Source organism: Aulostomus chinensis, chromosome 24 (genome assembly GCF_037954235.1).
Source record: "Aulostomus chinensis isolate RoL2024-O1b breed Wild chromosome 24, RoL_Achi_v1.0, whole genome shotgun sequence".
NCBI classification, from domain to species: Eukaryota; Metazoa; Chordata; class Actinopteri; order Syngnathiformes; family Aulostomidae; genus Aulostomus; species Aulostomus chinensis.
Genome location: NC_141343.1, coordinates 17432501 through 17460000, shown reverse-complemented (window position 1 = coordinate 17460000; position 27500 = coordinate 17432501). Strand labels below are relative to the sequence as shown.

The 27500-nt window shown below is 52.9% G+C and overlaps 3 protein-coding genes, 1 long non-coding RNA gene and 3 other non-coding genes across 11 annotated transcripts in view; 4 read left to right on the top strand and 3 right to left on the bottom strand.

Annotated features, from left to right (window-relative positions):
• The window catches only part of LOC147239021 (uncharacterized), a 20717-nt gene extending 16604 nt beyond the window's left edge, over nucleotides 1-4113 (bottom strand). Inside the window, exons 1-2 of the long non-coding RNA XR_015111720.1 lie at nucleotides 3732-4113; nucleotides 2610-2735 (exon numbers count right to left, since the gene is read on the bottom strand). This is a non-coding gene — a long non-coding RNA (uncharacterized LOC147239021). The remainder of the gene's footprint in view (nucleotides 1-2609; nucleotides 2736-3731) is intronic.
• Nucleotides 4114-4750: 637 nt separating this feature from the next.
• Nucleotides 4751-10876, top strand: LOC147239020 (uncharacterized). 3 transcript variants are annotated; one of them, XM_086196741.1, is made up of 4 exons: nucleotides 4751-4834; nucleotides 5511-7981; nucleotides 8148-8279; nucleotides 8375-10876. In XM_086196741.1, exons 2-4 carry the CDS (start codon nucleotides 5514-5516, stop codon nucleotides 10029-10031), a joined length of 4257 nt encoding a protein of 1418 aa, XP_086052867.1. In that variant the 5' UTR covers nucleotides 4751-4834; nucleotides 5511-5513; the 3' UTR covers nucleotides 10032-10876. The 3 variants fall into 3 exon arrangements, with proteins under 3 accessions (XP_086052867.1, XP_086052866.1, XP_086052865.1); XM_086196740.1 differs by having other exon boundaries at nucleotides 4783-5007; nucleotides 8151-8279; XM_086196739.1 differs by having other exon boundaries at nucleotides 4783-5007.
• Nucleotides 10877-12719: 1843 nt separating this feature from the next.
• Nucleotides 12720-19872, bottom strand: LOC147239019 (uncharacterized). Of its 3 annotated transcripts, none has more exons than XM_086196777.1 (4): nucleotides 19821-19872; nucleotides 17586-17793; nucleotides 16010-17062; nucleotides 12720-14288 (listed from the first exon to the last, which is right to left on the bottom strand). In XM_086196777.1, the coding sequence occupies exons 2-4, from the start codon at nucleotides 17700-17702 to the stop codon at nucleotides 14241-14243; spliced, it is 1218 nt and encodes a 405-aa protein (XP_086052903.1). In that variant the 5' UTR covers nucleotides 17703-17793; nucleotides 19821-19872; the 3' UTR covers nucleotides 12720-14240. The 3 variants fall into 3 exon arrangements, with proteins under 3 accessions (XP_086052903.1, XP_086052901.1, XP_086052902.1); XM_086196775.1 differs by lacking the exon at nucleotides 19821-19872 and adding an exon at nucleotides 19585-19783; XM_086196776.1 differs by lacking the exon at nucleotides 19821-19872 and adding an exon at nucleotides 17898-19196.
• A 1033-nt stretch (nucleotides 19873-20905) lies between these two features.
• On the top strand, nucleotides 20906-20977 carry trnag-ucc (transfer RNA glycine (anticodon UCC)). The gene has a single exon. It is a non-coding gene; the product is annotated as a tRNA-Gly (tRNA).
• A 270-nt stretch (nucleotides 20978-21247) lies between these two features.
• On the top strand, nucleotides 21248-21319 carry trnag-ucc (transfer RNA glycine (anticodon UCC)). Its single transcript has one exon. It is a non-coding gene; the product is annotated as a tRNA-Gly (tRNA).
• A 777-nt stretch (nucleotides 21320-22096) lies between these two features.
• Nucleotides 22097-22168, top strand: trnag-ucc (transfer RNA glycine (anticodon UCC)). The gene has a single exon. It is a non-coding gene; the product is annotated as a tRNA-Gly (tRNA).
• A 462-nt stretch (nucleotides 22169-22630) lies between these two features.
• LOC147239015 (alpha-tectorin-like) lies at nucleotides 22631-27139 on the bottom strand. The gene is made up of 13 exons (XM_086196580.1): nucleotides 27097-27139; nucleotides 26868-26976; nucleotides 26482-26719; nucleotides 25694-25850; nucleotides 25372-25459; nucleotides 25214-25276; nucleotides 24905-25101; nucleotides 24280-24411; nucleotides 24013-24200; nucleotides 23790-23935; nucleotides 23467-23712; nucleotides 23223-23385; nucleotides 22631-23076 (listed from the first exon to the last, which is right to left on the bottom strand). Exons 1-13 carry the CDS (start codon nucleotides 27137-27139, stop codon nucleotides 22984-22986), a joined length of 1863 nt encoding a protein of 620 aa, XP_086052706.1. The 3' UTR covers nucleotides 22631-22983.
• Nucleotides 27140-27500: the final 361 nt, after the last annotated feature.

Genomic DNA, 27500 nt, shown 5'->3' with positions numbered 1-27500 from the left:
GATGATAGATAGATAGATAGATAGATGGATAGATATAGATGGATAGATGATAGATAGATAGATGATAGATAGATAGATAGATAGATAGATGGATAGATGATAGATGGATGATAGATAGATAGATAGATTGATAGATAGATAGATAATGATAGATAGATGATAGATAGATGATAGATAGATAGATGATAGATAGATAGATAGATAGATAGACGATAGATAGACGATAGATAGATGATAGATAATGATAGATAGATAGATGATAGATAGATGACAGATAGATAGATAGATGATAGATAGATGATAGATAGATAGATAGATAGATGTTAGATAGATGATGGATAGATAGATAGATAGATAGATGATAGATAGATGATAGATAATGATAGATGGATAGATGATAGATAGATGATAGATAGATAGATGATAGATAGATGATAGATAGATAGATAATGATAGATGATAGATAGATGATAGATAGATGATAGATAGATAGATAGATGATAGATAGATGATAGATAGATGATAGATAGATAGATGGATAGATGATAGATGGATGGATGATAGATGATAGATAGATAGATAGATGGATGATATGGATGGATGGAGGGATAGATGGAGGGATGGATGGAGGGATGGATAGATGGAGGGATGGATGGAGGGATGGATGGATGGAGGGATGATGGAGGGATGATGGAGGGATGGATGGAGGGATGGATGGATGGAGGGATGATGGAGGGATGGATGGATAGATGGAGGGATGGATGGATGGAGGGATGGATGGATGGATAGATGGAGGGATGGATGGATGGAGGGATGGATAGATGATAGATAGATAGATAGATGATAGATAGATAGATGATAGATAGATAGATGATAGATGGATGATAGATAGATAGATGATAAATAGATAGATGATAGATGGATGATAGATAGATAGACAGATAGATAGATGGAGGGATGATGGAGGGATGGATGGAGGGATGGATGGATGGAGGGATGGATGGAGGGATGGATGGATGGAGGGATGATGGAGGGATGGATGGATGGAGGGATGATGGAGGGATGGATGGATGGAGGGATGATGGAGGGATGGATGGAGGGATGGATGGATGGAGGGATGATGGAGGGATGATGGAGGGATGGATGGAGGGATGGATGGATGGAGGGATGATGGAGGGATGATGGAGGGATGGATGGAGGGATGGATGGATGGAGGGATGATGGAGGGATGGATGGATGGAGGGATGATGGAGGGATGATGGAGGGATGATGGATGGATGGATGGAGGGATGATGGATGGAGGGATGATGGAGGGATGGATGGAGGGATGGATGGATGGAGGGATGATGGATGGAGGGATGATGGAGGGATGATGGAGGGATGATGGAGGGATGGATGGATGGAGGGATGATGGAGGGATGATGGAGGGATGATGGATGGATGGATGGAGGGATGATGGATGGAGGGATGATGGAGGGATGGATGGAGGGATGGATGGAGGGATGATGGAGGGATGGATGGAGGGATGGATGGATGGAGGGATGGATGGAGGGATGGATGGATGGAGGGATGGATGGAGGGATGGATGGATGGAGGGATGATGGAGGGATGATGGAGGGATGATGGAGGGATGATGGATGATGGAGGGATGGATGGAGGGATGGATGGATGGAGGGATGATGGAGGGATGATGGAGGGATGGATGGAGGGATGGATGGATGATGGAGGGATGGATGGAGGGATGGATGGAGGGATGATGGAGGGATGGATGGAGGGATGGATGGATGGAGGGATGATGGAGGGATGATGGAGGGATGATGGAGGGATATTCTCTCTCTCCAGGTGTAATGATGCCCCAGTTTTTTCCACTCAGGCTTTTGGAGGCGAAACAACAAGAAGATGCGAACCCAGATTTTAATTACAGATGAGAGTGAGAGTCCTCCTCCTCACCTCAAGAGCCTCTCCTCTCTCTCTCTCTCCCTGGCCCTCTCTCTCTCCTGGAGCTCACTCGCCCTCGTTCACTCACCCATTCTGTTGACAGTATTTGCATATCTGAGGACACACACACATCAAAGACTTACACAATACAAATGTGTGTGTGTGTCTGTCAGGGCTCTTAATTACCGAATACATCAGAGGACACACATGCCATAAGCTGGTGTGTGTGAGTTTGTGTTCATTCTTCTTTTCATGACTAAACTACAAAATAAAAGCTTCTGCAGTTTTACCGCCTTCAAAGACATGTTGTCATGGCGATTTCCTGGATCCATGTTTGTAGTTTCATTCATTGTGGTAATGAGCACCAGCGGACTCGCGAACAAACACCCAAGACTTCCTCTCATCATGTAACATCAGCTTCATTCTAATGTGCTAATGCTAACGTAATGAAACTGTATGGTCTGTTGATGTTTCTTCTCCTTTACAGTCTGATCTTCTACAGTCTTGAATTTTAATCTGTTACAAAGGACTATGATTTATGAACGTTGAAGTCAAGATTTCCATGGCAACGGTCCTGAACACCCACCAAGAAAGCTATGCAGGGACCAGAATGTGCCACTCAGGTGGAGAGGGCTAGCTCGCTAATAAATACCAACCAGGCCGCCACATACGTTATGAAGATACATCTGTCAGTCTTGTCGCAGGGGGGCGGTCCTCTTCTCCAGCAGCCAATGAGAAGCAATCCTGCTGGCGTAGATCACATATGACCAAGACAAGATCGCAACAGCCAGCATGACCTACGAGACAAGGAAGAGGGAGAAATTACCCCCTGCAACCACTGGACAGGTAATGATGAGACATTTCTATCAGACAGGAGAGTCAGAGAAACTAACAGCTGGAGCACCACAGCTGGAAACACGACTTCCACCAACAACCTGTCAACAAGATGGAAGGAGAGGAGAGTTCCAAACCACCACCAAACCAACGACACATTCCTGACACCATCCATCCATCGTCTACCGTTTACTCCTTACTAGTAAGGGTCGCGGGGGGGTGGAGCCTATCCCAGCGGCTATGGGCGAGAGGTGGGGTTCACCCTGGACAGGTCGCCAGTCCATCACAGGACCAACACATAGAGACAGACAACCATTGTCTCTCCCAGCCACGCCTACGGTCAATTTAGAGTCTGGATTAACCTGGTCCCTCTTGATGTCTTTGGACTGTGGAGGAAGCTGGAGTACCAGAGAGAACCCAGCAGGAACAGGGAGAACATGGAGAAACCTCACCCAGAAAGATCCCGCGCCCGAGCCGGGACTCGAACGCGGAACCTTCTTGCTGTGAGGCCACAGTGAGGACCACTGCACCACCGAGCCGTCCACATTCCTGACACGGCCACCACAAACTAACCCAACATTCACTGAGACAGTCCTGTCGCTTCACTTTGAATATCAACATTGTGATGGGAGGTCCATTGAGTCAATTCAGACAAATGTTGCCATTCCGCTACCTGTGTATTGATGAACCAACCCATTTATGACCCAAAGAATGTTTTTTGGCTTCATGACCTTAAACCTTTCACGTCTCACAAAATTCGCTGAGAAATCAAAATTACTCCTCAAATGATTGGAAAGTGAACACATTGGAAAGACACAGAAACACATTTCCACTGCTGGTTTTATTCCACAAGTTGCTGAAATCAGACCAGAGTGTGGCTCAGGCTAGCTGGCACCGCTAGCTAACTAGCTAGCGGTGCCAGCTAGCTGGCTGAACGAGCACATGGGTCGTGTATGTACCACAGAATGGAGCTCGTCCACGGTGCGCCGGCTGAAGGTCACCATCGTCCCACTGAACCCGGCTCACATTCACGCAAACACACCGGACTCGTGTGACTGTAACTTGCTCGTCTTCTTCTACCCCTCTTTTCCCGCTACAACACCGCCATCTTGTGCTCCAGAGAGCTGTCTGCTAGGATTTTTTTTAAACACAGTAAAACGTTTCAGCCGGGGTCGAAAGGTGAGCTGACCGCAGTCTTCGTGTGGAGAGGAAAGATTCACGCCGGGTTACTCAGGTCCGGCCATCGTCTACAGACGCGATGTCATCCAATAGTCGGTTCCTCCCGCTGCTGCCCTCCAGGCCGCTAGAAGCGCTACGCGATCTGTCACCCAGTCCGGCGGAAGACGTGTCACTCCTCCTTAAAACCGCTCACTTCACCTCTAGGTGGAGCCCGACAACTAGGCTACCCTCCCCGGGAACACCCGTGAAAGCTGGGATGGATAGATGGAAGTTGGATGGCTGATGGAAGAACGATGGATGGCTAAATGATGGATGGATGGGTGATGGGTGGATGATTGATGATGGATGGAAGGATTATGGAAGGATGGCTCACGGAAAGAAGGGACTGAATTTCCCTCTGTCCGTGGAGGAGTGTGTTGTGGTGTGTTGTATATTTTGCTCCGTTGTATTTTTCTCATCATCTTCTGTTCATCACTGGCTTCTTCTCTTGACTGAATGTTAGTTGCTAGCCAACAAAGTTCATATGATCTCATCCTTCATCTGCAACATTCAGAGACACAAGTACTGCACGTGTGAAGAAGAGGTGCAAGGATGGAGACAACGGGAGGACAAGTTCCCTAAAGAAAGAGTAAATATGAACATCGGGAATCCAACTATTATTATTATTATTATTATTATTATTATCCTATAATCCAGATTGTGCTGAATAAATGATGAACCTTCATCACTGAATTGTTCATTTTTTACACGGAAAACGTGACACATCCTCGTTATTTAGGATCTTTGTCCCACATAAGGATGTTTCTTGTCCCATCATGCACCGCGGCCAGCCCGTCTCCGCTCCGGTTGTGTAGTAGTTGGGACGACAACACTCGACACAAATGTGTGTGTTGTGAACTGGAGGTTTTGTGTAAACGGATAGCAGCGCGGCGCCCGGTAGAGCGACGGTCGCGGTGGCGGCGGATGCCTCTCACGGCGCGGAGCTCCACCCGGCGGAGGCGAAAGAACCCGAATGAGAAGCTGCCGGCGCGAGCCGGGGACTCCGCTTCTGCTCAGGTTAGGGAAGCTAACTGGGCTAGCATGCTAAAACCCTCCTGTGGTTTCTGCTCGTCATGCATGCAGCGACGTTTCTGTTACGGTCGTGATTGTGTGACGCTACGTTCCAGTGAGACATCGGCGGCGGCTGCTCCCAACGTTCGGAGTTGAAGTGGGAGCCAGCAGAGAGGAGTCGGGCTGGCGCCAGCAGACTCGCTCTCAGCGGCGAACGACGCGTCTCAGTCGCTTTCCGGTTGTTGTTTGTCGATCGAGGAGAGGACAATAAAGTTGTGTGTGGCAGAGTTACAGCCTAGCCCTGAGGCTAGCTAGCTGTTAGCTTGCTCAGCAGAGTACAGAGGAATCCCACATGAAGGTGCTACCCAGGCTGTGTTCACTGCACGCGGGTTGAGTGGTCAGGATAAACCTCCTCGAGGAGCTCCGTCACGTGACCCCCACAGAAGCATTCTGATGCTCCACTCTTACCCTCCAACCACGTCGTTCTGACTCCTTCTCTGTGTTTGCAGGTGATGCTTCCCACACGGATGAAGCTGCGCGTGCGCCGGCGTGACAACACAGGTGCCAGCAGCACCAGCGAGCGGCCAGAGGATGAAGGGCGGAGCCAAGGTGGCGGCGGCCGCAGCAGCAGGAGGAAGAATACCAGAACCACTTCATCTGCGGCTTCCGAAGCTCCCACGTCAACTCCGCCCAGCTCCTCCGCCTCTGCACGGGCGGCCCTGGCGTCAGAGGAGGCGTCGCCTGACTCCAAGTGCCCTATCTGCCTGGACCGCTTCAACAACTTGGCGTACCTGGACCGCTGCCTGCACCGCTTCTGCTTCCCCTGCATCCAGGAGTGGTCGCACAACAAGGCGGAGTGTCCGCTTTGCAAGCAGCCCTTCGCCTCCATCCTGCACTCCGTCCGCGCCGAGGACGACTTCAAGGAGTACACGCTGCGACCAGCGCCTGCCAACAGCAGCGTCGCTGCCACTGTTGCCATGGTGGCAGCGATGGCGTCAGCAGCGAGGAGCGATCATCAGATGAGGCTGATGTTGAGGAGGCACCGAGCCATTGACGGCGGGGAAACAACCACCAGGAGGCAGAGGAGGGAGCGAAGGGGGCGGGACGGTGGTGGCAGCGGCAGGAGTGTGGAGGAGGGGGCGGGCGTGTGGGAGTGGTACCTACATTCCCCACGCCTTCCTCTTCCTCCTGTCCCTCATCATCCAGCTGTGTCTCCTGCCATGGCGAGAGACAGCGAGGAGGGCGAGGACCTGGCGGAGCCTAGGATGAGGGGTGGGGCAGACTTGGCGGACCGTGGCGTGATGTTTGAAGGCCTGGTGGGCCTCGAAGGGGCACCTGTGTTCCCAAATGACCGGGCAACGCGGCGGCTGATGACCCGTCTGGCGGCAAGGCGGCGCCTACAGCGGGAAGGTGGAACGGTGCGGAGCCTAAGAGAGAGAGAAACAGTGGCTTTCCGCCGGGCTCTCTACCGCAGCGGCATCCGTGTTCGTGGGGTTGCCGGGGTTACCGGCACCCACCAGCAAAATGATGTCACAGCGGAGACCTTCCACCGTAACCCTGTCCAACTGAACAGACTCCGCCCCTGGTTGCAGCGTGAGCTCACGGTTCTGTATGGCGCCCATGACTCGCTAGTGGACATTGTCCAGCGCATTATCATGGCTCGCCTCTCACGCCACGGCCTGGAGGACACGCCTTTCACCGAAGAGGAGCTGCGGCCTTTCCTATTGGCCCGCACGGACCACTTCATGCATGAGCTGGTCAGCTTCGCCCGCTCGCCACTCAGCCTGGAGAACTACGACCTGCAGGCGGTATACGAGCCGCCCGACACTGCCATGGAGCTGGGCGGCTCGAGCAGCAGCTCTGACAGCAGCTCCGTCATCGCCATCTCTGAAGGCGAGGAGGAAGAGGAGCGGCGGGCCAGAGGAAGGGCAGAGCTGGGAAGGGCGGAGGGCGCTAACGACGACATCATCCATACAGGAAGTTGCCTCAATCTGTCAGTCTGGGACGATGAGACGCCAGGACCCTCCTACTCCACAGCTGAGCCCTCCTGTTCTGTAGCGCCGCTGCCATTCAGCCCCGCCCCACAGGAGGCAGCCAATGAGGGGGGAGGAGAGAAAGAGGAGGAGGGAGAGGAAGAATGTCTGATTGTTGGATACAAGAAGCCGATAGCAGAGCGCACGCCAGAGCTGGTGCAGCTGTCGTCTGACACTGAGGAGGAGGAGCAACAGAAGAAGGAGGAGGAGGAGCAACAGAAGAAGGAGGAGCAAGACACAGAAGAGAAGACTCCTCCCTTTTCCTCTCTAGCCATAATACCACCCTCAACATCTGGCGCCTGCCAGCAGGAAGCCAGTCTGAAAGAGAAAGAGGTGGAGCCAACCGGGCGGCGCTCACAAGCAGCCTCGTGTTCGGGGCGAAGCCGGGATTCTGTGTGCTCGCTCAGCCCGGTGCTGCTGGAGAGGGAGAGAGACAGGAAGTCGCCCAGTGGCAACCCAGCAAGAGAGAAGAGGAGGAGGAGGAAGAGGCAGAGGAGGGGGCGTGACAAGAGCTGCGATCATCTGAGGAAAAGGGGCACCTTTCACAACCCCAACCGCTCCATTTATCCCGCCATGATGCGGCGCCGCTCCCACTCACCCTCGCCATTTCACTCCAGCAGTGAGTCTGGCTCGCCGCTGCCCAGCCCACTGGACCCTCACTGGCAATACTGCTCCCAGGTGTCCCCTCTCACCTCCTCCATCTCCTCCCCTTCCTCCTCACCCATCTGCTCCTCCCCTCAGCTGTCATCACCGCCGCCACAAACACCACCGACGCCGCCATCACTTTCCTCTGGTGACGGCAACGCTCGCCACAGTGAAAAGCCCAGCGGGAAGAGGAAGTACAAGAGCCGCCACCTGGACCACAACAAGGACCCAAGCTGGAGGCCAGGTGGCAGCCGGCGCCGGGAGAGGCGGCGTGAGCGGAGGGGGCGGGGCAATGTCGAGAGGTGAGATCTGTACATGAACACTCTTTCTGGAAGTCTCGCTCTTATATGATGAATCAAAACACGGTTATGGTCACATGACGTCACCGTGAGTGATGAGTCAAAACGCCAACCCATGTTAGGTCCGCCTGAATGTGGTGTCGCTGTGTTTCCTGTCTGTGTCGTCCAGCAGCAGGAAGTGCCGAGCCGAGCGCAGTCCCAGCGTGGAGATCATCTACGAGGGAACTGTCACTTCTGATCCAGCGCAGCACCCCGCCCGCAAGCGCCGCCGGGGGCGGTACCGCAAGACGCAACACAACAGGTAGGAAACCAATAGTCGTCTTCGCCCCAGAAGTTTCGTGTGACTCAGCTGAATCATTGAGTTCGGCGCCGTTGTGTTTCATTTGTCTCCGTCAGCTCGCCAGTGATCATCACCCTGGACAGTGACAGCAGCCATGACAGCGCCGCCAGCAGCAGCAGCCCGCTCAGCAGCCAGCAGACCATCGACTTCTCAGATCTCCCTCCTCTCCCGTCAGTGCACTCAGCCATTGTGGGCGGGGCCATGGACGCAGACATCGGTGAGCTTCCTGTAGACATCCTGGACCGAGGGTCTGACGAGTCTGAAACGGAACGCCGGTACAAGCCCGCCGACCCAGTCGCCATCGACAACAGCGATCATGACGTCGACATGGAGAACGACAGTGGGTCGCTGCTGGGACGCCGCACTGACGCTACAGAACCACTTTTAGATGCACAAGGACCAATCGGAGAGGCAGAGTCAAAGTCATCTGATCAAACGGCAGCGAGTGCGAATGGCAGCGCTCGGGGAGATCCACAGAACGCTTCCGATGAGAAGAACTCAGCAGCCTTAACATCTGACACCAGCTTGCTCGCCACCATCCTCAGTGACTTGGAGGGAATGACTCCGCCCACAAGTGACCCTTCCTCAAACTTTGAGCCCAGTTGCTCATCCGGTACCAGGAAAGCCACTTCAACGGGTCAGTGTGAAGTCACACTGGATGAATGGTCAGTGAAAACGCCGCCGTGCCACACTTCCTTTCCCCCGCCACTGAAGGTGATGTGGGATGCCCCTCCCCTTTTTAAACAAGCCGCCCCCCTTCAGTCATACTACAGAAACATTCCGCCACCTTTAAAGCACAAACATGCTGGGAGCCTGTTACCTGGAGATGGTCCCCATTTAAACCCCACCCCCTCGCAAGGAGACCCGTTCATCCCTCCCGTCTCTGTGTTGAGGTTACCTTTCACAGGTGAGCAGGCGTCGACCAGCTCGCCCTCCCCTGCCCACCTCACCACCTGCGAACCAACTTCCAGCTGTGGCCTCCACTCCTCGCTTCCTAAGGCTTCATTGTGCGGTGCCGCTCGCTCGCCATGTCTGGATGATTCGTCACCACTGTCACGTTCCGTCCGTGCGAGCTCACAGGAAGCGCCGCCGTCTGTTGTGAACTCCTGCTGTCCGCCGGCTCACACCCACTCTACCTCCCGAGGTCACAGGACTCCCAGTGACCTCGAGTCTACCGGCAGTCTCTCTGCTGACCTCACGCCGGCTTCACTTTCCTCCACTGATGCCAGGACGCAAACCCTGCCCTCCCCTCTCCACTCAGCCAGAAACGCCCCCCCCCGGGAGAAACTGTCAGAAGGGCTTTTCCCTTTGAGGCTCCTCCCTCCTGTTGACCAGCTCTCTTCCACAGACTCAGGGCTGACCGACCGTCACGATGTTCCATCGTTCCCCGCCAGCGTACACAGACACTTGAACCATGTGTCCCCGCCCCCTGACTCTGGCCCCGCCCTGCAGAGTTCACAGAGGGGCTGTGAGCTTGACTCAGACCACCTGGTGCCACCCTCCAAACATCAGACAGTCTTTGAGGCCACTCGCAGCTCGCCGTTCCCGGCCGACTCCAGACACACAGACAATCACGTCCCCTCTTCCTCGCGGCCCCTCGAGAACCAGTGGCGCTCTGCTGGTGACGCCCGCACATCCGCCAACGACCGTGGCGGCGTCTGGACCGCACACATCCGACACGCCCCTGACGTGAAAAGAGACGTTGAAAGTTGAAATGTTTTATTTTTATTTGTGTTCTGTCTAAAGAGATCAGGTGTGTTCGAGTCCTTGGCTGACGCAGGTTTTCTGATGCAGGGCGGTGCTGTGAACGGTCCAAATGACTGATGGTTATTTATATTTTTATCGTCTCAGCTGACTGGAGCAATAAAGCTTTATTCAAACGAGCTGGAAGACGTCTGACACACTTGGACTGAGTTGATCGGGTGCAGCCAATCAGGAGTCCCAGAGTTTTGCTTTCAGGAAGAAAAATGGACCAAATTGCAGTGTTGCGTCTTAATTTGCTTTTGAGCCGACCAATCAAATCAGTGTTAGAACGTCTGGCGAGGAGGTCATGTGATCACGGGTCTGTCTGCAGGGTTATGGCACACGCTGGTTACCCTGAGTGGGGATGCTGACGAGGCTACGAGGTCAGACCTCCACGGTGACCCAACCAAACTAATGTCCGTTATGTCAAACGGATCCGCCCCATCGTTGGCTGTTAGCCTGGGCTCCGCCTCCTTTCAGCCTTGTCGTGTGTGTAACCTTACCGACAGGCACCGCCAGCATGAGCTCCATGGTGCTAGTACGTGAAAATGCTGTGAAAGAGCCACGTGGTCGCTGGAGACGTGTGTGATTGGATACTTTTACTTGCAGACCGTTGATCCTAAACTGGGTCATCGGGGTCAGTCAGGCTCCAGACACGCCCCCTGCGCCGTTTTATTGCGCGACATGCTGATAATGAAAGAAATATTGCCACTAGAGCTTTAATGTGGAAGGATGGAGGGGAAGGGGCGGGGCTTGTTGGTGTGTGGAGGTGCTTCTGAAATGTTCCCCAACTGCAGGTTGTTCTCATCATGAATCGTCACACTTTTAATAAATGGAAACTCCTACTTGTATTGTGGTTCATGTTCTTTAGGAGGGCCCAGGCTCCGCCCCTCCAGCAGGTTTGGTGCAAATCAGTCTCTTAGTGTGTAAACCTGCTGACAGACACACAGATCACATGACCTCCTCGGCAGTAGCAGGTTGAACTCAAGGGTCCTTGAGAAGAAGGCTCCTCAGCACGAAGACTTGCTGAGGGACTCCACCGTTTCTCCAGGGTTCAGTCAGACCTGAAGCACTTGGTCATGTGACTAAGGTTCTCCTTGGGCGTCTGCCAAATGGAACTAGAATTGTAGAGCTGGGGAATTAATATTCACTGCAGTTGGAGTTCCCACCACTAGATGGAGACACGGTTCTCCTCCTCCCTGCTGAGGAGACCTGGAGTGGAGCCCCGTCCTCTGCTGGAGGCCCAGCAAGGCTGGACGGGGCTAACAGGAGCCAAAAATGATCGCGTCGTGGGAACAAGCTACAACTTGTGGCCACAAGTTGTGGGAACAAGTCACATGGTGTGACCACAACACGAGGACGCTCCAGCACATCCCGGGTGTCTTCATGTTCACCACTGCTGTCCTGCTTCACTCTGATCACTCCCATCGCAGCTGTGCCGAGACTCTGCCTCTCCTCCCCCGCTCGCTCAGGCCACGCCCACATTCTAGAACACTGACGGTGGGCCCATTGTTAGCACTGTTGCCAGGCAACAGGGCGGCCCGTCGTCAAGGACAACCAGCTTCTCTGTCTCTGTGATAGCAACGACATTACTGAGATGACAAGACCACACACACACACACACACACATGCGCGCGCGGAGCAGCTGCCTGTGTGAGGACCTGAAGAGTTCTCCTGCGTCTGATCTGAACCCATGAATCCATCTGGACCCTAGAACACCGCCGAAGGTCTCAGCAAGTTTGGAATGACCAACACTCCAGTGGGTCCTCACAAACACAAACCCTCCATCTTGTTTCCCACAAGCGCTCTGAGACGCCCTGCTCATCTTCACGCCTGCACTCGTGTTATCGTGTGCCGTGTTGCATGACGCAATCGGCTGACATCTGTGTTCCTCCTGCTCTCCGCCCAGCGCTCTTTATTAGAATTCAGCACACGAGACAGAAGACGAACGTCCTCCTGAGCTGTCGGTGCCGCCACGTGCCGTCCTCCTGACACACAACAAATAAACACCAGTATTTCCAACATGTCTGTGGCGGGTGACATGTTGGTGGCACTCAGGTGAACCTTCTGACATCACAAACATCTGAACAAGATGAGAGCGTTTCAGCCCTCCACTGCTGGGGTCATGTGACCGGTGGCGTTACTCCGTTTACATGATAACACAAAAACGTTGAGGCCGGTTTTCACCAAACTTGGTGTGGCGGCAGAGACCCAGCCAAGGAAGTTTTGGTCAGAAGAGTCATTGCACCTCCTGGGGGCGACGCCCCGGATACATCCTCCAGGACTGTAAAAACTGGGAGCTGGCGGCGGTGGGCTTGGTGAGAACTCGTTTGGCGAGAGCGTGAACCTTCGCTCTACCGCTGTCAACAAGTGGGAGGTCCCAGATCCCCTCTGGACCAATCGCAGAAGCAAGTGGGGTCGCTGACAGACGTGGAAACAGAGAAACTACTCAGTCAGACTCCTGAAATGACCTAAATGACGGGTCAGAACCACCTGGACCTCAGAAAACCAGACCCCCCTAGTCCCAAAGTCTGTATGCCAACCCACACATTCAGAATTCCTGACTTCCTCTCAAGCAGAGCCACGTTCTCTGGCTGACTGCGACCAGAACAACCATACTGTCTAATCAAGGTGACACAGAACACAGGCGTGTTGGAAATGACATGTTTTAATGTGGAATGTTCACATCTGAGCTCCTGAAGGATCCACAGTTCCACCAGGAGCTCCGCGGTGGGTCCAGGGTCGGGCACCGCCGTGCGCTACTATAGAGGAACAGCCACTGGTTCTGAACTCTCTCTGGGGTCCAGCTGAGGTTGGTGATCTTAGATATTGGAATGTGTTTCACCATCAGATGACAAATCGATTGATGGTACAACAAAGTCAGTTAGTCCAGCTTTGGCTGCGCCAGCCGTGAGTGCGCCCTGAGAACGGTCTGGAGTCCAGTCTGGCTGCTCCCGGAGCCAGAAGACAAAACAGTCCCACACAGATAGGTTTCACCGCCAGAATCCACCAGACGTACCTCAGCTCTGGACCGTCGAGAGAGTTTAGAAGCAGCTCGATCAGCCCACAACATCAAGTCTGGAGGAGGTAGACAGGAGAGACAGCTAACAGTGATGTGGTAATTGTAGTCCTACTGGGGTGAATTTGTAGTCCTTGATAACAGTCCTGGATCAGTCCCTGCTGAGGTCAGTTTGGACTCCTTCTGTGGCCAAGTTTCTCCGTTGAGGTTAAATCGTCGTCAGGTTTTGGTCAAATTGTAGCCGTCGACTCAAGACCGGACCGGTTGTGATCCGGTGACACTGGCAGGAAGAGGAGGAGGAAGCAGCCTGATCACAGGTGAGGAAGGCGGGTGGTGCCGGTGGCAAACCCCCACACAGTCGTGTTGGTAGCCTGCTGTGCCACGTCCACGGCTGCTTGTTTCAGCGAATTCTGGATCATTTAGCAGGTTTCTCTATCAGGTTCGATTCCTGCTCCGTCGCCTGCTCGCTGTCTTTTAGCTCGGGTTTTCTTCTCTACCAACTTTTGAGGGGAAACTCTGAATCTTTAGCAGTGAAATGCTCAGTTAGCTAGTTGCTAACTGTGTGTTTGCCATCTGGTGCTGGGCAGACCGTGAACGGTGGTTCAGTCGAACATATTCTTGGTCTCGCCAGTAACCACACCATGAGAGCCTGGAGAGGCAACTGGGGCGCTGTGAGCGCTTCGACGTTGGCTGGGCCAGATTATTGTGTTGTTAGCTGTTTTGGCCATTTGTGTCTTGTTTATCCTGCTAGCCAGCAGGTGAAAGGCGTGTTGGTGGCTACTAGGACCCCTGAGGAGGGCTTCGCAAAAACAGACCGCTGTGAATGTAGCTCGCTAGCTACTGGTCGATGGAAAATGACCTCTCCACTCCTACTGAGCGCTGGTTGGTCAGGCGATGACAGCCTCACGTGATTTGTTTGACTAATCAGACATGTGGTGTGTGATGCTAATGCTAAGGACTGGTTGCAGTGGGAGGGTGGATTAGCTTCTGACCGGGGATTCTTGCTGGCCATGACCAAGCTGCCTCCGTCCTCCTCGCCAGTTACCTGCTCCCGATGAGGTTGGATTTGTTAGTCTTGAACCGCTCAACACAGTACGATTTCTCCAAGCCCCATTTGCGGTGCATTTGTGTGTCACTTCCTGTTGCCGTGAGCGGGACAGCTAGAAGAACCAGCGAAAAGCCTCGCCAGTCGGGACGGATGGCGGCCGCTATGGAAGAGAGACAGAAGAAGGAACTGGGCGTTAGTTGGAGTGGCACTGAGGCATTGACAGTCGCGGGACCTCAGCCACATTTTTAAAGTGATGTGCCATCTTGATGACGCCTCTTCGTCTTCTTCTTCTTCTCTGCTAACAGCTAAAGAGCAGGCTTTTGCTGGAATGCCCCCCCCCCCCCAACGTTTTAATGTGATTTCAACTTTAACAGTGAACAAAACCAAGTTTTTACTGTCTAAAGTTCACTGTCTGTCAGGGTTGACATCAAAGACAACGGGAGAGAGATGAGGCAAGAGTGTGAAACCACCTGCTAACACACACACACACACTGCTGTCACTTGCCTCCACAGGTCCAATTAGTGCGTAATTGAGGGAGATTACCACCGCTAATTCACCATCTCTCTCTCTCACTCACACACACACCGACACATACGATGTGTCGGTGTGTGTGTGAGTGTGTTGGCACTGATGGAATCATTAGTGATCATTTAGAGACGTATAGCGTCGTCAGTGGGGTCGAACGCTGCTGCCGATAAAATATTGATCTCCACTAATTCTTATTCACACACAGTTGTAGATAACGGAAATCTTTCCCGCTCCCCTCGCTGTATCGCAGAGGATCAGTGTGTGTGTGTGTGTGTGTGTGTGTGTGTGTGTGTGTTGGCTGCCTGCCAGACGCTCAGCAGGGACACGCTCTCTCTTTTCACCACCCACCATCTGCACAGCGTTCAGACACACACACGCTCAGCAGGGCAAGTGATGCCTCGCAGCCTCACTGGCAGTGATCTGGGTTCAGTGAGCCAACACACACACACACACACACACACACACCTCTCTCTCTCCAGCTACACTTAAGAGGACTCTCTTTTGTTGAAAGCATTCCAACCTGTCTTGCGAGAGCAGCTTCCTGACCAGCCTAAGGTCCTCACAAAGGTGGCAGAACAAGAACTTGAGCTAACTTGTTCCACTTGTTCTCATGATCTCAGAGCCGCTGAGTGACAAAGTGTTAGCAGTCAGATAAGCTAACAAAGCTAAGCTAACAGTTGCATGGATGGAGCTCATGAGCTTGGCTACATCCAACACTGAAGTTAAAGTAGCCGTTGACGTCTTTGTTGCCCAGCAACCACAAAGTGTGTTTTGCCTTTCAAACACTCACAAAGATGTTTTTTCCCTCCTCCATCACTTTTTAGTGACTCCAGAGTGCAGGAAGAGCCAGCCATGTGCATGTAGCTTGAAGCTAATGGAGACTGATGCTAACAGCTGCGAAACTGTCATGAAATGTCTGTTTCCAACCTCTCATGTCCACATGGAGTGGAACCAGCACGTCAGTAGGTAGCTACGCTAGCTCGGGTGCCACGCCCTTCCCTGTGTCGACAGCAGTGAGTGCAGAACCAATCGCTATGCTGAATTAATGATGAAGGCTCCAGTGTAGGTTGCCTAGCTTAGCCATAGCATGACCACTCTGCTAATGCAACTGCTTGCTGCACTTTGTCTACCTTGCACGGCGCCCACTTGTGCCCTGGAGGTGTTAATGCAACCTGACACACCCTAAATGTGGAGTGTACATGTAGTGCCAGCACACACGCTCAGTAGCGTCTGATTATGATCTGGACCCTCCTCCCAGATGACCAGCAAAGGTTTGTGAGGTTGTGAGGTTTGTTCTTGGGACTCGAGGAGGAAAGTTTTAACACAACGCAGCAACAAGGCATGACTCTCACCTCCAGTGCCCCTCCCCCTCCTCCCCCTGGCTTCTTCTTCAACTCCTCGCACTTCCTGAATTTGCAGATCTGGTGACCCGTCTTCCTGTTGCGGCAGGACGAGCAGACACCACAGTTGATCAGCCGCCTGCACGGCCCGCACACGCCACACCGCTTTCTCTTCCTCTTGGCCACCGCTCCCGACGAAGATGATGACGACGACAGGACCACGCCCCCTGCCGTCACCCCTGAGGATGAGGGTGAGGAGGAGGGGCAGGGGGAGGAGTTGGCATGCTGTTGGCAGTCCGTTAGCACCCGCTGGCTGCTCGTCATCTGGAAGGCGCTGCTGGTGTCTGAGATCCCACCCCCTGCCGACCCCATTGCCATGACGATGACCCCAGGGGGTAGTCCCAGCCCCCCTAAGAAGCTGCTTCCCATCACCCCTCCCCCATTACAGCTCCCTCCCTCTGATAGGCCCATCATGTCCGGGTGGGCGTGTGCCTGCTTGTTCATGCCGCAGTCTGTCCCACCACTGTAACCAGGGAGGAAGTTTCCGTTACTAGGCGCCATGGGGTGATGGTGTGCTGCTCCTTGTGTGACAGGAAGTGAAGTGGCAGCATGTCCGTGTTTTTCAGTTCCTCCCCCCTCACTGCTCCCACCACCTCCTCCCCCTCCTGTCCCGCCGCCACCTTGGTGCAAGCTGGAACTTTGAGGGTGTGAGGAGGTCATGTGACCCGCCGGCGTCGCAGAGGGGTGATGTGGGTGGTGGTGGTGATGTGTTGGGGCCGCTGCCACAGCTTTGGGCCGGCCCCAGAACATGGCCGCTGGGTGGTTCATGTTCATGTTCATGTTATCATGGCAACCCCATGGCGCTGTCGCCATAGCACCCAGTCTGGTGGCGGCAGGAGGGAAGATGGGCGTGGCTGCCGCCAAACGAGCTGCCAGTTTTGCAGACTGAGGAAAGTTTGTGACATTCATGTTCATGTTGACGTTGGTCTTGTAGAAGCTGGCGATGGAGGAGCGGTAGCGGTCCATCTCTGTGGTGTAGTCCAGCATGGGAGCGAGGCTCGACACCTGCAACCCACACCAATACTCGATCAATAGCAGTCCGATCAACGCACAGGACCAACGCTCGCTCTGTAGCGTGCTAATACACTCGGTACACACGGAACATTACAGTAGAACAGCCATGAATGCTAAAGTGCAGCTGTTAGCGTTAGCTGGTGTAGACCACCGTGCTGAGGGGAGCGCCTTGACGGCTGAGGTCAGTTTCCCCCACTGAAAAAGGAAATACTGTCGACTACTAATTCTGACTCAGGCAAGGTCCTACAGCCAGAGCTGAGCCACGACGACAGCGGCGTTGCCACAACTGCAGGGACACCCAACTTAAAGAGGCGTCTTTGAAAACAGGAAGCTAGGCTGTGCAGCAAGCATGCGAACATCATCTAGCTAGCGGTGACGTCTGTCAGGGTGACGGCGCTGGGAGGGCCCAGCTTGCCCGTGCAGTTGATCCACCAAAGCTACGAGGTGCTGGAGCGGTTCAGCCAGAGGAAGCTCAGCCTGGAAGGTTCCATCATTTCTCTCCTGGACGACTCACCTGCCCCTGTCCACCGTATCCATGGTGATTCGGGTGATGGTGGGAGGAGCCAGAGCTTCTCTGGAGCATAGAGGAGAGATCGCTCTCCACACACACGCCGCTGGTCATGCCCGACATGACCCCACACACTCGCGCACACACAGACACACACTCACGCTCACAAGGAGACTGGTGAGCTGTTAGTCGTCTGCAGCCGTCAGGTTTCGCTCTGCAGACAAAAACAAGTCAAAGATCATTGAGTTGTGACGTGACTCATCAATGTGACGTGTCAGAGCTGCTGAGTGATGTCACAGATGATGTCACACGGCTAACCTGAAACCGTCATGAGCTGAAGCTGGATGGCACTTTACTTCCCATGATGCACCTGCCACAGCCTTCTCGAACTGTGTGAATTTTTCTACACTTCTTCAGTCAGCTGGTGATTTGATTGATTGATTGATTGATTGATTGATTGATTGATTGATTTGACACCTGAGGTTCCGACTCAACAAAACTCTTGACAACAGCGCAGGAGGATCCTCCAGGTGCGCATGTGACATCAACAGACACGCCCCTTTTGGTCAAAGCAATGAACTGAAACTTTCAGCGCCACGTTTCCAGTCGGAGCAGGAAGACGCCGGCGTGCGTTTACCGGACGATGAGGCACCACCTTTTTAATTCAGTTGAGAAGATTTGAATGCTGGGACATTGCAGCCCCCGAGGAGGCGCTAGCTACCTACCAAGACCCCCCATCCAGCGTCCACCTGTAGATGTGATGACGACGGTAACACAAGAGACGGAACCAGCACCCCCATGCTGGGTGGCTGGTCTTTGCGGTTCTTGTCTGGCCCCTCCTCCCGTGTGATTGGACGACGAGCGTGGCGCTTTTTCAAACAGTCAGTTAGTCTGGTGTTAGCCTCACGGTTCCACAGACACATTCACTCCAGAACCAGACGAGCGTTCCCTCTGACAGCGGCGTGCTGCCGGCGGTCTCAATGCTGCTTCCACTGATGTCACCACTTACATCGACAAAGAGACGCCAACCACTGATATCGCCACGCCACATCTGATCTAAAATGGCGAACGTCACAAACACGTGTGGTGTGAATGTGACATTGTACCTGCTGCCTAAAACACAGTAGGTCAGGTGACCTCTGACCCTCTTGTTCCCTCACACACGTGCTGGCTGTAATAGCCTCCCACTCACTGCGTGTGTGTGTGAGAATGTGGTGTGTGTGTTTTTTGTCAGAGAAAGAGGTGTGTGTGAGACTGTATGTCTGTTTGTGTGTGACTGTGCGTGAGTGTGTGTGTGTGAGACTGTGTGACTGTGTGTGAGTGTGTTAGGAGAGAGATGGCCAGCTGGAGAAAGAGATGTGTGTGTGTGAGAATGTGTGACTCTGTGTGTGAGTGTGTGTGTGTGTGAGTGAGTGGGAGAGAGACGTGTGTGCGTGTGTGAGACTGTGTGTGTGTGAGTGAGAGAGAGAGAGACGTGTGTGAGTGAGGGAGACGTGTGTGTGCTCCCACTTGTGTGGCTTTGTGGCAGGAAACAAAATGTGTCTCGCCTGGAGTGTGTGTGTGTGTGTGTGTGTGTGTGTGTGTGTGTGTGTGTGCGTATATGTGCATGTGCGCAGCCAGTGTGAAAATGTGTCGTGTGTGTGTGTGTGTGTGTGTGTGTGTGTGTGTGTGTGTGTCTCCCCCCCCCCCCCCCATCGCTCCCTCGAGGCGTAACTAATTACCCTGTCTGGTCAAGCGGGCGGCGCGAGCCCCGACAGAAGGTCACAGTGGCCACCGGCCGCGAAGGGGAAACGGCTCTCCCAGGCGACACATTAAACCCCCCTCCTCCCTCCTCCCCCTCGGGCACAGTGAGGGAGGTGAGGAAGGAAGAGGGAGGGAGGGGGGTCAATCAGAAAAAAAAACAGCGCCGATAACAACCGATAAATAGCGTGAACGCAGCATGCAGTCGGACAGCGAGAGGAGGAGAGACGCGAGAAGATGGACGGCGTGTGATGCTGCTACTTACCGGGCCCGCGAGGAGGAGGAGGAGGAGGAGGAGGAGGAAGAGGGTGATGAGGAAAAAAGGAGGAAGGAGGAGAAGAGGAAGAAGACCGTCTGGGAATTAGCCCGCCACGGATCATGGCTGGCGGGGAAGGAGACGGAGAGAGGAGGGGGGGAGAGAGGAGCACCGGGAGGGATTTGTCAGTACAGAGGAGAGAAGGTGGGGGTGGGGGTGGTAACGGGGGGCGGATGGATAATCACCTGGGCTTGGCACAAGCGAGCGCGAGGCGGGAAGGAGGGAGAGGGAGAGGCGTTAAATTAGCCAGGTCGCGAGGAGGAAGCAGAGCCCCTGCAGGGGAGGGAAGCGGGGGGGGGGGGGGGGGGGGGGGGGGTACGTGCGTCTTCCTCAGCAGGGTAAGAGGAGGGGGCGGGGGAGGTGGCAGGGGTACAGCCTGATGTTCGGGGGGGGGGGGGGGGGCTCGTGCCCTCCGTCGTGTCTGCGCTGTTGGCGCCGCCCGCAGTGGCGTGCGGCACGCGCTGGGTGAGCAGTCTGATTGGCGCAGAGGGGAGGTGAGGTGGGGGGGCAGGAGGCGTGGGAGCCTGCAGGTGATTGGCTGACGGCTGCTACCAGAGGGGGGAGGTGAATGAAGACAGAGACCCGCGGTGTGACTGATCTGTTACCATGGCGATGGCCGCTGTGCGATAACAAAATCAGAATTAATCGATCGCCATCATCGATTACGCTGCTGGGCAGACGCCTCACAGGACATGACATTCTTTACCTGGCCCACTCCCACCCTACCTGTGACGCCGGTTGGCTCCGCCCCTTCATGAACCACGATCAACACGCGAAATGAACAGCTGTCTCCAAGTGCCGTGTTCAAACTCTGGTCTGGGACCCCAGGTGGCCCTTAGGGTCCCCCACCGGACCACGCTAGCAGCCCAGGGCGGCTAACCTCCAACCCACAACAGTCTGTTGTATTGATGGGCAATAAAAGATTTTCCCTGAAAGTGGGCGTGGCTGGAGCCTCAGTGACTGTGGAACAGTAGAACGCCATCAGCTGATGGGTGCCCCCAGAGCCTGGGACTGATCTGTGGGTGTGGGCGGTGCTAGGCAGGCGGTAGACCGCCATCAGGGCCTGGACCCTCATGATGCGGGTGATAAAAGATTTGAAAATGTGGCGGTGACCAGGAGTTCCCGCCATGGGGGCGCCCCACTTACAGATGTTCTTATGGGAACTGAACAGAATTTTCTAGAAAATTCCTCAAGGAAAAGGATCCCTACTCTGCCTCCTAAACCGGGCTCGGTCTGCTACAGATCTTTGTACTGGGCCTCATATACATGGGCGTTGGTGGTATAGTGGTGAGCATAGCTGCCTTCCAAGCAGTTGACCCGGGTTCGATTCCCGGCCAACGCAGGGACTTTCATTTTAGAGGCCGACGAGTCAGTTTCTACTGTTAGCATTAGCTTTTGAAACGAACCTCAAACTCAGCTATGAACAGTTCGCCTCAGTAGCAATGGAGGCAGCAGATATTCACACTCATTGCTTAGTTCAGTGGTGGTTCTGGTGAGGTTCTGGACGGACCTGGGAGCTGTGGTGGCTTCAGTAAACCAGAGCAGAGAAGAATAGAGCCAGATTCACGATCCCGCTCGCCTTCGACGTGATGCTAATTGATCGCTTTGACATGCGTTGGTGGTATAGTGGTGAGCATAGCTGCCTTCCAAGCAGTTGACCCGGGTTCGATTCCCGGCCAACGCAGGAGCTTTTTGTTCAGAGCTTTGACCATCACCGGTGACAATAAAGTTCATTTACTCTTCATGACTTCATGTTGACGACAATGCTGGCAACAAGCCACGACTTACTCCTGTTTTCACCGAACCACGTCATCATTGTTACGCGTACGCCTGAGTGTGTGAATGGGGGGACTCGTGCCTCTCCTGCCGTCACTCAATCAGGCTCGTGACGACTCACGCGGGGTAAAGCTCGCCACCTGGCGGAAGAAGGTGAGAAGCGCACCTGTCCGCTCCTTAGATCGAAGCGAAGTAAAATCTGGTCAACTGGACGTAAGTTTATCTTGGTCCAGTTGACCAGATTTTACTTCGCTTCGATCTACGATGACCTGGATGAATGAGAACCTACACAGACATCTGTCCGCTCCTTGTTTCTCTCCAACACCAGCAGCCCTCGCCTGCTTGGTCCCCGCCGCTACTCTCCCACGGCGGTGCTAGCATGCTCTACAGTGCAAGCTGACAGAGTAGCTGCCGTATCTCGCTTAGCTTAGCTGAGCCGGTAAAACAGCTCCTCCACCGAAATGCACGAGGGAGCAACGGCGCTGCCACGCGGGTAGGACAGCTGAGCACACCAGAAACCACAATAAGACACAAAAAACAGACCAAACTCTGTTTTTTGTGTCTTATTGTGGTTTACGCTTCAGAGGAGCGTATTGGCTTCAACGCAAGCGCCAACACACACGCAGGATCAGGCCTCCACGAGGCTATACAGATGATGAACAGTGAGTCACACCGTGTGTGACAGGCGTTGGTGGTATAGTGGTTAGCATAGCTGCCTTCCAAGCAGTTGACCCGGGTTCGATTCCCGGCCAACGCAGTTCATTTTTATTTGTGAGGTCACGGGTAGGTGTTTCTCATATTATATATTAAGTTGTCAAAAAAACAAAACTGTCGTTTTAATATACTTTGTGTGCATGTGAAGATCATGGCAGCCACAACTTACCATCGTCATCTTGTTGTCAATCTACTTTATAGGTGCACAGCTCAATCATATTTTCAGGACTTCTTTAGCGGTCTTTGTGCTTCAATTGGCAATCCTGCAGGTATCTCAAAGGTATTTATAGCATTTTTACAAAAGAATTTTCACAGTAACTTCTGTAAAAATGGAGACCAGAGAGAAGTTTCTGATGTTTAATCTCACGTTTGCAGCAGGACAAAAGCAACGCCTCCCCTCAGCAGCTGCTGTCCTCCTCATTTGTATCTTATTACTTTGATATTGTGTCACACATGAAAGACAAAATGTTAAAGCTGTTTAAAAAGACATCTAAATACAGTCAGGAGAGGAAAGGTTCAAAAGAAAGGTGGATCAAATGTGGTTTGATAAAAGTGGTTTAGTGAGTCTGTAAATCAGGCATCCAGCATGTGGATCAGGACGAAGAAGGAGTCCAGGAGATGGTCGACAGCCTGTCAGTCGCCATGGTAACGACCTGAGAAGAGAGTCTGAAGTCCATCTGAGTAGAACCTCCATGTTTGACTGGAGAACTTCCAGCAGTCAAACATGTTCACTACTGGTATTCCACCAGAAGATGTCGCCACCTGCTTCTAGCAGCAGCTGCTGAACGGTGTCTGATTGGTGTTTGAGGGACGGAGACCAGAATTGGACTCATCAGCACCAAGAACATCCAGCTGTCCCTAGTTAGTCCAGGTCATGCTGATGAAGGCCACCGCCTCCTCCTCATAGTCCAAGTCCACAGATCTGCGTCTCCGATCGCCTCCGTTACATGTCTGGAACACACACACACACACACACACACACACACACACACACACACACACACCAAGTCCAACTGTCAGACCAACACAATGATTTTGGACCAAAGCGGTTCTGACTGGTCCACTTGGGGAGTGGGTGTTGTGTTCAGGAGTCGTACCGGGACACAGTTGTTGTTCTCTTTGATGCACAGCTCCACCCTGCAGTGCAGGTAGACGTCTCCAGAGTTCCCGAAGAACTGGAACATTTTGAAGGAGAAGTAGTTGGACGTTCCTTTTCCGTTGCCCTCCACCATCACCGTCTGGTCAGCAGAAGTCCCACAGCTGCTCACAAACAGGAAACCACAGGGGACATATTAGCGGAGAGCATGTCTACTCATCCAATCAGCTCTGTGTGTGTCTCACCCTCCATCGATCAGCTCATATCTCAAACTCGCCGAGGTTGATGATTCATTGGTTGCATAGCAGGAGTCGGTCACCACGGCAACCAAGTTTCCATCCAGCCCATCGGCCATCAGCTCCACCCAGACCTTCTGGTCCATCTCAATGTCAGTGCTCAAGTCCACAACTTGTGTGCGGTCCGCATCACTGTAGACCACCATGCTCAGAAGGTAGTCCCAAGGTCCAGACGTGACGTTGAGGACAACAGAGCTGCAGAACACAAACAGCTTAAGAGAGGTGACTAATTCCATGTTAATATTCATGAACTTTATCCAGCCATCACACACTTGTCTATGATTCTGAAGAACACGGTCTTGATGTCCGGCTGAGCGTGGACACAGGAGAAGTCCATGCTGACCTCAGGAGTGACGATGTCAGACGAGCTGTTCAGCATCTGGATGGTGTTGGTGTAGATGACGTGGCTGTCATTGGCCTGCAGGGTCACAGGACGGACTCAGCTGCAGTTCACGATGCATTGAAACCTGCTTGCTAAGAGTGACCACCACCCACCGTAACCACCACCCCACAGGTGCTGCGGCTGTTGAAGCTGAAGGTCACCATGTGAGTGTCCTCATCCAGATGACCTTGGCAGGTCTCGTTGTTCAGGTGTAAGTCAGAGTAGTCAATACCTTTTTCCTCCAGGAGACAACCGACCAGAGTCAGTGAAGCTCCGCCCTGATCGCAGGCCTTCAGCTGACCTGAGCAGCACAGCATCAAAGAGTCACGATTCACACCGGTCGCCTTAAATCAGCTCAGTGGTCGTCACAGTTGTCGTACCAAACATGTTTGATGATCTCAACGGGGCGGCAAATATGGCCCGACAGAAGCAGGCGGGGTCCCCGTCCTCTGTCTCAGCACAGAACTCGTTATGGGTGCAGACCCTGTCCTGACAGAAGCCCCCGGAGGATGCTGGGAGAGACACAGAGACGTGAGGACACAGCCGTTCCCACACCAAAGGAATTTCATTACAGGAGTGACATACACCAACAGGGTGTCAGTGACATTAAGAGAGGGTGGAGTGCTGATAGGCTCCGAGGATTCGCACCCAAAGTTTGATATGTTCAACTTGCAAAGTGGAAGCATGACGTGTGTCACCTGACGCCCAACAGCATCTTTGCTTTGGCTTTGTATGTAATCGAACAGCTCATTCAAGTTTGCTGTGGACACACCCTAAATCATGCTAGCAGCTCTGTGCTTCAGCTAAACAATACACGCTATTATTTGTTAGTCATGCCGGGACACGAGCCTGAGGCTGTTATTGATTTGGACCAGATGCTGTTTATCTGAACATGAATAGCAGGTTGCCCTATTCATGAATGCCCTCGTTAAGCTGATTACATTCTTTCTGATCAAACCATAGGAACAATCAGTCTTTGACTGTAACAGGTGGAATATTTCCTACAGCAGCCGGTTGTTGTCCTCCAGCTGTCCGCGATGATGTTGTTGTACAGGCTGCAGACTCTGGCGTAGCTCTCCAGGAAGTCACAACTGAAACTGTCCACTGCAGGATATTTGCACAAGTTTTCAGTGCAGGCGGTGATATACGGTTCCGGGTCAATGTTACAGTCGGCAAAGGGTGCCTCCCTCAGGAGGTTACAGCTGTTGCACAAATGAGGAGAGAGAGAGAACAAGTTTAGCTTCCTCACATCACATGACATTAAGCTTGTGATGTAACATGTCAGAGACCACAGGGGTGACAGTTCCTGCTCACCGTTCAACCATCAAGTTGCAGTCGATTGTAGTGTCTTCAGGGTCTGAGTACTGTGTCTCACAGCTAGGGGGCAACAAATAGCACAAGGTCAGACCTGCTGCCCTCCCCTCTTCCAGGATGCCTTGTGGGGACAATTGAGGTTGTGGTTGAGGTCTCACCCGCTGGAACTATCAGCACTGATCTTTGACTGGTGGACTGTGGAGTTGCCACACAAACCCAGCAGAGACGGGACAGTGTTGTCATTTCCTGGACACATTCAGGTTCAAGAGAGAATGGGGGTCAGTAAAGACCAGCTGTCGGTAAAATAAAACAAGAAAAGGCACGCCAAAACTCTGATGGCCTCTGACTCTCTAAAGGCTAGAGGCTGAAACTTGACACGCCAAATTAATGAGGGCGTTTCTCAAAAGGAGTCTTGGAGTTTTCTTTGTTTTGTTTTTTCAAAGTTAAAGAGGAGAGAGCGGCGAGTTTGTTTCTCAGTACCTTCCAATCTGATATGTGTGGTGTCTCCATCAAAGAAGAGATAAATGGTGTAGTCGGCGAGTGGCACTTTGGCCATGACACCACTTTGGTCTTTCAAGAGCTCAATATTTTGAACCGCTTGAAATGGACCGTCGAGGAGCAGTGCAGTGGTGCCCATCTGCATCAAAGCAGAGAAACACAGTTAGGACACACCGATGTAGGCCATAGTCATGTTCTGGGGTTTAGAGGTTGTGGACTGTCACACCAGCTGATTCTGGACTCTCTGTTTCATGTAAGCTGCCCAAATATGATCAGGAGTGAGGCCACTGAGCTCACTGTTCCAACCTTTCTGCCTCCATGGAGGTGGGCAGGATTGCATCGGAACTACAAGACCAATTATTGCCACTTATCTGAAGCCTGGTAATGGAGGTTCCAGTTACAGCAGGGGAGCCCATGCTATGCCCCTGTATGGGGTTCCCGAGGTGTTCCCAGACCTCCACCTCCACCTGGACCTCAGCCTGCCCCACAACCTCCTCCCACCTGCCTGGAACACCTCATTGTGCAGCTTAACACAGACTCTGCCACTCACCTCGTCCCTCAGGGAGACACCAGCCTCTCTCCTGCTTGGGTTTGCGATCTCATTCTTTCAGCCATGACCCGCATTTTACAACCATGGCAAGAGTAGCAACAAAGACTGACCCACTGACCGAGAGCTTTGTCGAGGTGGGCCAGTTAGTAGTTGATATAATAAAACTAGTGCGTAGATCCTGTAACTGCATGATATTTGATCAACTCTAGAAGTAACTTACCTGAACTGTCCCATATGGTCCCAGGTGAAGGTCTGACCCGTTCAATCGCACTGTCACACTGTCCAAAAAGCTCACATCTCTACGACGGCGTTCCCGGAAGTTTGCCAGAACTTGGAAGTCTGGTTCTGAGGCAAGACTCATTAGTTGATATGCACAGCGGTCAGGGACAACATTCACTTGGACGTCAAAGCCGATGACAGTTGAACCAGTCACAGTGCAGGTAGCACCAAACGCACATCTGATGGAGGCGGAGAGACATGACCACAAAGCAACTTCAGATACAAATCTGTAGAGTGATGCCAGAGTCCCAGAGCAGGCCAGCCAGCCAGCAAGGGGTAGGCAAACACACTAGCTCTTTTTTCTAAATGTTAACCAACTATATTTACATGTTGTTGCCTAGGCAACGCTCCATGGGGCCACATTCAGAGAAGACAAAGTTGGCGGCGGTGTCACAGGCTCCAGTAAAACAGATTTCTGGGAGGTTCACCACTGATCCTGGTGCATAAACAACATCTGGACAAGAAGCTAGAGTTTAATAATTGTTTGCAAACAAAATTATCGTGGCATTAAATGATTAGAAGCAGAGGGTTCACTAACCCGAGTGTCTGCACCCACTGACGTCAAAGTAATGCAGGTTCTCAGCTTCGAACGTCCACATTGCCTTTGACTGAATGGTTGTACCATTAGCAAGAATGCTAATGACCTAGAGAAGAACAACCATGGTACCATGGATTGAGTGAGATGGTTGCGTTTGTTGGCAACGGGTGTATGAAGTAAAAGAATTTCATGATATCAGGGAGCAACTGGGCCAGGCAGATGGGACTATACTCACCACGTGGTCGTGGTTGTCTTCAATCTTTCCTGTGAAGAGAAAAACTCCTTGTGTCCCATAGTTATGGAGGATGTAAGACGTCTGTCCACAGAGGTCATGAAGGGACAGGATCAGGGATTAGGAGACACATTCATCCAAAACTGAGGACTTTGACATTACTTACAAATGTGTCTATCTGAAGGTCATA